An 8,693-nucleotide genomic window follows, 5' to 3' on the forward strand; every position below is an offset into this window, starting at 1 on the left:
GGGGGGGGGCGGGGTTGACAGCACAACCTGTGCCTTCCTCACCCTTCTCAGGTTCATGGAGTTCGAGTCGGAGGAGGAGGCGCAGATCCGGAAGTTACAGCTGAAGAATGGGTCTGCATGCGCGCCCCCTTCAGATGCACAGAAACTGGATTCCCAAAGGCCTTCAGCCACTGTGGTCGACCAACCCCCAAGTATGGGGACCCAAGCTGCAAGAGCAGGTAATGCTGGTGGCCAGAGGAGGCATGTAGCCAGTGGCCATGTTTACAAATAACCATTGTCTTCACAGTGGTCCTTTTCACCAAAGAGAGGGCACTAGCTTGTCCACTCTATGCAGACTGCCAGGTGCATGGGATCCCAGATAGCCATGTTCGTACACTAGGAAACGAGCGTGCCAAATTTCATAACTTTCCTCATATGCGGATAATCAAAGCAGGCACACAATAGCTAATCCACACACACACACAAAAAGTGAGTCGAAATGAGTGTGTTCTTGGAAAAACAGTAGTGCCCAGCATGCTCACACAATGACTCTCCTTTCCAGCTTCTTCCTGTCACATCTTCTCCTCCCACAGTTCCGGGGGCTTCACGTTATCCCTACTCAATGGGAATCATTTCACGATATCCAAAACCCTTCCCTTAAAACTTGTAACCACATGCTGGGTGAGCAAGGCTGTGGTGGGCTGGAGCATTCAGCCTCTGCTTTCCAACTCTCTTCTAGTGCTCATTCTGAAGGAGAGAGGTGGGAGGGCACCGTCTCCCGACCTGAGGCAGCAGAGACCTAAGTGCACTTGGGAGCCAAAGACACCCAAGACGATCCCTCCTGAAGCCGTGAAAGAGTATGTGGATAACATGATAAGTCTGCTGAGGCCAGCTCAGTCCTCCACTGGGGAGGCTGACAACCAATGGGAAGGGGAAGAAAATGAGCACCCCCAGGAAGAGGATGATATATCCCCGGACCCGGGGCTCATGAGCTACATTAACATGCTATGCTCACAGGAAGCCTTCGTCACCAAGGTGAGTTTGGCTTGGACTTCCGTGTCACTATATTCTGAACTGTTGGCATCCACAGAACTTCACATCTGTGGCTGAGCTTCAGAGCTTGCAGTAATACACAAATACATACGTGTCCCTAGCAGATATTTTCCTTATACTGTTGGCTAAGCATTTGAGGACAAAGCACAATGTGAGTAGTTTTATGCCCACCAGCAGCCTCACTTAAAAAAATAAGAAAATGTGTGCTCCCTTAAATATTTACAGTGTCAAACCCATGAGTCTGTGAAAACCCATGCTTCTGACTCTACTTGACTGCAGTGGTTTGGCTTGGATGATGTCCGCACCCCATGCTTAGTTTGTGTCTGTTTATTTTCATGAGGAGGTATAGTTTGGAGTGACTTTTAAAACCATTACCCTCAAATCAAACAACTTCTGTTGAGTGTCTGTGACTCATTGTGAGGGTGGAATATAATAGAATTACCCAAAAGCGATAAATATAAATGAAGAAATATAGCCATAACTTTCTCCTCCAAAGCAGTTGGTGGGCTTGCTATGATGACCTATTGGTTAACAGAAGAGCGCTTTCCCCACTGCACTACCAGATTTCACTTTAACAAAACACTGAGAGAGAAATCAACTGAGGGATTATTGCCTCTTCTAGACCCTAGAGATCACTGGTTCAGTCCCTGTCTAGTATGTTCACAGCGCAGCATCTTCTGTTATCAGGTGGAAGCAGTCATTCATCCTCAATTCCTGGGAATGTTACTGTCTCTGGACCCACTGGCCGATCCTTTAGACTTAATTGAGAAGCTTGAGCAAGAGGAAGGACTCACTCTCACCCAGGTAAGCCAGAAAAGGAAGGGAGGTCAACACATGCAACATTCATTATTTCATTTAACATTACAACACCTTGGTCAGCTTGGCTTCTAGAGGCGGGTTGAGGGTGAGAGCAGGTACAGACGTAGGAGACTACTGCGGTGCTGGGAGGAGGGATGGGAAGGAATAGATAATAGAGATGTTGAACAGACAGAGCTGAAGTATTAGAAGCTCACATATCTGTCATGTGATTGATTTCCTTAACCATGCCCCCATAGTATGGTCTCCACCAACTGCATTAGGACGTGTATCAACAGCATGTGCAGAGAGAGTAACTGTCCAGTTTCCTTCCTTGCAGCTGACAGAGAAGCGACTGCTGGAGTTGAAAGAGACAAAGAGTGGGGATGCACCCCAAAGTCATGATATGCCCCAAGGGGAGGCCATTTTTCCATACTCTGAGTCTAGTCAAGGTTCAGGAAGTGGAGATCACCAAGACCTTCAAGTAGGGCTCCTCAATGACACAGGCGTCGATAGGTTGAATGCAGATGTTCTGACCAGAGAGGATGGTGGCAACATTAACCTGTCCAAGACAAAAGAACGTGCTGTCTCTACTTGGCGTCAAAAGTCAGAGAAACTACAGTCTGAACAGTCCATCTCTTCTCACCGGGATCACAGCCACGCTTCCACTCCATCAGCAACCAGGGGTGCCTTGAGAGTCTGGAAAACACCGCCTGTGATGAAACCACCTGCGATAGGAGAATGGTCTAGTGATGAAGCAGAAGAGGAGGAGGAGGAGGAGGAAGAGGAGGAGGCACTCCCCAGTCTAGCATTCCTCTTGGGATCTCAACAAAGACTACTGCCCTGGGGACATTCCAAGAGTGCTGGCTCGCCATCCGCCATTCTCCACAATGGCGTTCAGGGCTCCAGGAAAGCCTTCCAGCCCCTGTCTCCTGAGAAAGGGTGTCCCAGTCACTCTCAACAGATAGCTGCCAAGTCTAAGATGCCAGCTCCAGTTAGGGCGCCATCTTCTGATGATAAGAGGCCCCCGTCAGCGGCTGACCTCAGAGGGTCTTGCAGGCAACCCTTGGTTGTGACTGAAGCGAAACCCTCACTCCCTCGAAAAAGAAAGCTTGAACCTTCTGCTAGTGAGAAAAGAAAAAAGGCTTATTTTAGCCAATATCAGGGATCTCTCCTCCTCGTCTCAGACTCGAAAGTTGGAAAATCCTAATCCTGCCTGCCCAGCCCCCCAGATAGTCACTAGGTTAGTGCTCAGGACTTCTTCCATTGGTGTTTCTTGAGCCTTGTTTGAATGGGCTGAGCACAGAGAGAGCGCGGTCAAAGACAGCTCACTGCATAGATGGACACTCATGTTATAAATGATTAACAGTAGATACACAAGAATCCTAGGTAATACGCAATTAAAGACAGTTATTCTTTTGGAAGAATTTCTCATTGCTTCTTGTTTTTTTCTTCTGGTCCTCCTCTACCTGTGGATGGAATATGGTGATATATATATATATATATATATATATATATATATATAGTGCTTATTTTTGTTTCTCTGAATAATGCTAGAGAATAATGTCAAGCAATCCTCAGCACACCCATGGCTCTTCCTGTGTGGTTGGTTTAACCAGACAGAGACACATTTTGATTTCCTGGGAACACAGCTATCCTTTCCTTGCTGTGCCTTTAGGAAATGGCATCATTAACTTTCAGGAGCACAATTAAATACAAAATGGTATTTTCATACTTTTAAATCATGGTGGGGAGGGTATATGAGGGAATGTGCTGATTTAATAGAACATACATCAACCGAAAACTATTGGGGAAAAATCACTAGAAATTTCACTGGTGCTAACATGCCACAAACAGAACCATTAAATAAACAATGACACTTAAGACATAAATTAGAAATATGTTTAAAATCTGAGAGAGAATGTATGGAAATTAGCAGTCAATTAATTAAATTTCACTAGTGTACAAAGAAAGACATTTAGATACTTAATATGTGCTCTCTGCCATTCCAGGTATCTTACTTCCCCTGATTAAATCACACAGTCTTCTTGATCATCAATCAGTGAGGGTGGGTTTACAGTTGATTGGCTTCACAGTACACGGTTTGACTTCTTGTAAACATGGCTTTCTATCTCACAATAGAAGCTGGCATCCAAATGTCTCACTGGGAGTACATTTTATGGGATCTGTGAGTCTGTAACTTCTTAATTCCAAGGAGCACAGAGTAAAAGAGAATTGGCTAAACTGGTATTAAAAGGAGGTTTGGCAACAAAGCAAGAGGAATATGGCTGGCAGACAACAAGCATGTGACGAATTTCTCAGGTCCTGTATTTACTCAGTCAATGCAGTCGTAAATCCCACACACCGTGGAGGAGCTCCAGAAAGCAACTGAAAAGTTAGTGCGACACCTGCTGTTAATGATTCCACTTAACTATTGACCAATGGCCCTCGCTAATTCTGTGCACTACCCCACGCCTGCCCAAGCCTATACCTCCCTGTTCCTGTGTCAAATCACCCAGCCAAACGTCTTGCTTTTCAGGCCTATGGTTGCCCTGAGTAGAGAGAAGATAGAATATGCAGTTAGGGGCAGATATCCTCACGAACCAGTCAACATACATTTTATATCTATATATAGTCATACTTATCTGGTGCCCATTGGACCATAAGCACCCCCTCTACCACACAGTTGCCAAATGAGTAAAAATCCTCATAAAACAGCAGATTTCTTTACTATTCCGTTTTTTTAATTCTTGGGTTTATGTTGGTTTCTAATTATTTTTTGAGATTTTATTCTATTTTCTACTTTGAATCTCACTTCCTTTTTCTGTTTAGCCCCCAACCTCAGGATATATGCAGCTCACAGGGAGAAAATGGAAAAACCACACCCACCCAAACAAGGGTTTATTTTCTTGCTTATAAGACAGGCTTTTCTCTGTGTCCTGAGGTCATTGCCCAGCCGATGTTCATTGCATCAGAACTCCATATTCACAACCAAGCCTTGTTGCTATAGATTTCTTCATGCTCCTATTCCCTGGACAGAACCTCCCCCACCCTTGTTTTTATCTTTCTCCTTTTGTCTTCCTTATTTTCTCCCTTTTTCCTTCTCTCTCTCTCTCTCTCTCCTCTTTTCTTCTTTAATTGTATATATATATCCACCACTCCTGTGCTCTGATTGTTTGCTTACACGTTTCTCTTACCCCACCCACTATCCCTTTCTGCTCTGTTTCTCTTCTTTTCTTAGTGATACACACTTCCATCTTACCTATGATGTCTTATTACTCCTCTTAAAACATATTTCCCCTTATTTTAGGAACCTTTTATTCTATCCAGATAGATCTTATTTTTACTAGTATTAGTTATTTATTCTCTCTGATCTTCCCCTTTCCTTTTTCACGACTGCTTCTTTATCTCTTCTCTCTCTCCATTTCCCCACTCTATATGTTTCTGACTCCTATTACAAGTATCTCCATGACGCAAGAGGGCTGACTACTTCTACATGGTCCAGAAAGCCACACACCAAAAATAGCTGCACCATGCTGCTGTGGAAACAGCAGTCACCACACATTGGACCCATGAAAAATCAAGAAAAACATTCAAACAACTAAAAATCACCTCAACCCAATGAAGTACGCTGAAAAAGAAGATTAGGAACTACCAGAAATAGGATTCAACTGAATGAGCTTTTAGGTACTTTGAAATGATATAGGGATGCTCATCAGCAAAACTGTAAAATGGAAAACGAAGAAAATAATCTTCAAAAGATCAACATAAACCAGCAATAAGATCACAGAATTAGACAACATGTTCAAAGATAGAATGTGAGAAAAGGATAATAGAATCCGTGATATCAAAGATAATTTCTCAAACATAATCAATGAAAGAATCAAACATAAAATGCAAATAAATCTAAAGAAAGCCTGGGAATGATGTGAGACTATCAAGAGAAACAAATTACCTCCCCCGGGGATCTAGGAAAAAGAAAACTCAACAGAATCTACAGTTAAAATAGTATGAGCAATCATGGGACAACATTCCTCCAACATCACAAAGGAGGAGAAAATAACTATTTAGGAAACTACGGGAATTCAAAATAGGATAGATCTCTCAAGTAAGACACAGTGACATATTGTGGTCAAACTCTCCAATCTCAATGAGAAGAAGAGGATCTTGAGTGAAAATGGGAAGAATAGCTGCCCACAAAGGGAAACCAGCCAGAATAAGCTGGACATCTCAGCAGTAAGAAAGCAGTCAAGAAGACAATGTGTGTCATATTCAAAATCCTGAATCTGCCAAACCCAGATCCGATACTCAGCAAAATGAACCCCTGAAGATGAGAAACTAAGGTATTTTCAGAGAAGGAAAAATTAAACACATTCTTGAAAACCAGACCATCCTTTAAAACATACTAACTGGCTTAGTATGGACAACAAAATCAGCAGAGTAATATCTGAGAACAATAGATAGGACATCATTACCCAGAAACCAATGTATGAAAATTGCATAACAGACAACACAAAATCAATGGAGGAACAAAGGAAAAAACCCAAACACAGCCAAATGGCAGAAATAAACCTGCAAATCACAATAATGAAACTGATCTGTCAACAGATTAAATATACCAATCAAGAGAAATAGTAGCAAACTGGAGTAGAAACCAAGACCCATCTATATGCTGCCTACCTTAAACTCAAAGACAAAAAAACTAATAATGAAAGGATAGAGAAAATATCCCATGACAATGGCAACCATAAACAGGCAGAAGTGGCAATATTAACGTCTGATAAAATACACTTCAAGGCATAAAACATGAGAGACAAAAATGAACAGTACATAATGACTAAAGCAATAATATATCAAGAAAACAGAACCATAGACAACATATACACTCACCAAAGAAAGACCCTTGAAATGCATCAATTAAATCCTCACTGAGTTGAAGAGTCAGTTCAACAAAAAGAGTTCAACAAAAAATTTGAATATACTACTCCAACGAAAGATCATCAGGAAAGAAAAGCAATAAAGAAGCTGAAGAGTTGAACAACACAATCAAATACTTTCTAGACAGATACAGAGCAATTTACCCACGAGCGATAGTACACATTCCTATCCAGTGCACACAATACAGTCTACAGAATAGATGACTTATGAGGATACAAAGCAAACGATAACACCTTCATAAATATAACAATCTTATAATCCAGTTTCTCAGCTCACAATGGTGTAAAAGTGAAAGCCAATCATAGAAAGAAGAACAGAGGAAAGTCAGATATGGAGAGTGAACTGCACACTAAGTAAAAATGTCTGGGCAATAGACCCAAAAGTAGGGAAATTAAGAAATTCTTCTAAACAAACAAGAACCATAGGTAAAAATACCAAAATCTTTGGGACACAATGAACCCGTCATCAAAAATGAGGAAAACTACATAATCAACACCTTTATCCAAACCCTTTAAATACTAGAACCAGGGCAACAACATAAACCCCCAACAATGGAAGAAAAGAAATCAGAATAATTAGAACTGAAATAAAAAAAAATAGAAATCAGAATGAAAAGAAATATCCCAAAATCAGCAGTACAAGAAGTTGGTTCTTTGAAAGGATGACCAAAATCCACAAGCTGCTGGCAAAATTAACATAGAAGAGTTTAAAACATCATTTAAAACATACTACCTGGGCTAGTATAGAAAAGTGAAGATGCAAGTATCTAGAATTAGGTTTATATCATTTGTGAACTTAGAGACAACATTTCTCAACAAAGTTCTGGCTAACAGAATACATCAACATATCAAAAAATATTTCACCATGCCCAAGTGGCATACATACTAGAGATGCATGATCGTTCAAAATATTCTAGGTCATCTACTACCTAAGCATGACACAGGCAAAAAGATGAAAACAAAACAGAACCACAGGAGTCATAGCATCATCTTAATAGTCTAGGTAAAGGCATTTGACAACATCCACTCTTGATAAAAAAAAAAAAACACTCAACAAAATTGGAATAGAAAGGAAATACCTCAATGTAGTAAAATCCATGTACCAGAAAAACCAACAATGTCATGCTCAAGAAGGTAAAGCAGAAAATATTTCCCATGAAGACAAGAACTAGACGAGGAGGCCCCTTATCATCACTCTTATTCAACATCGCTCTGGAAGGCTCAGCCACGACTTTCCTTTAAATAACCAAGACCCAAAAGGAAACATATCAAGACCTTTGTGAGACAATGAAATAGTCATCACACAGCAATTTATAGCATCAGTTAACACATGAAAAATTAGGAGAAACACAAAGTCAATGCCTTAACACAATAAAGACTAGAATGAAAACCACACACACTCTCCGACAACAGAAAAAAGGGGAAAAAAAGAAATCCTAAAGATTAGAGCAGAAATAATGAACTGGAAAACAGAAAAAATGCGAAACATCACAGACAATAAATAGGTTCTTCAAAAGGATGGACACAGTAGTAAATCAGTTGTAAAATTAACAAAGAAAAAGCAAGTAAAGATGTAAATATCTTAGAGACATACTTTTTATAAACAAGTAGGCAAAAACACTCAACAAAATTCTGGCCAATAGAATACAAGAACATACTTAAAAATGTTTCACCATGATCAAATGTGATTCAAATCAGAGATGCAAGATGGCTTTAAAAATTAAAAACATAATCAAGGTCATCCATCACATAAATAGGATGAAGACAGGAAAATTAAAACAGCAATGACATGAGTCTCTGAATAGATTAAGAAAAGGCATTTGACAATATTCAGTATCCATTTCTGATAAAAAACACCCAGCAAAATGGATAAAAAGGAAATCCCTCAAGTGAAGGACACACACACACACACACACACACACACACACA

At 40.7% G+C, this 8,693-nt stretch overlaps 1 protein-coding gene across 1 annotated transcript in view; it reads left to right on the plus strand.

Moving 5' to 3' along the window:
• Positions 1-3,037, plus strand: part of LOC101652241 (NUT family member 2G-like) — a 9,303-nt gene extending 6,266 nt beyond the window's left edge. The window contains exons 4-7 of the mRNA XM_030885802.1: positions 52-218; positions 719-1,014; positions 1,720-1,836; positions 2,168-3,037. Of these exons, the coding sequence (XP_030741662.1) occupies positions 52-218; positions 719-1,014; positions 1,720-1,836; positions 2,168-3,037 (1,450 nt within the window). The remainder of the gene's footprint in view (positions 1-51; positions 219-718; positions 1,015-1,719; positions 1,837-2,167) is intronic.
• The last annotated feature ends 5,656 nt before the right edge of the window (positions 3,038-8,693 follow it).

Source organism: Echinops telfairi, unplaced genomic scaffold (genome assembly GCF_000313985.2).
Source record: "Echinops telfairi isolate 266 unplaced genomic scaffold, ASM31398v2 ScPeMD7_1;HRSCAF=3_0, whole genome shotgun sequence".
NCBI classification, from domain to species: domain Eukaryota; kingdom Metazoa; phylum Chordata; class Mammalia; order Afrosoricida; family Tenrecidae; genus Echinops; species Echinops telfairi.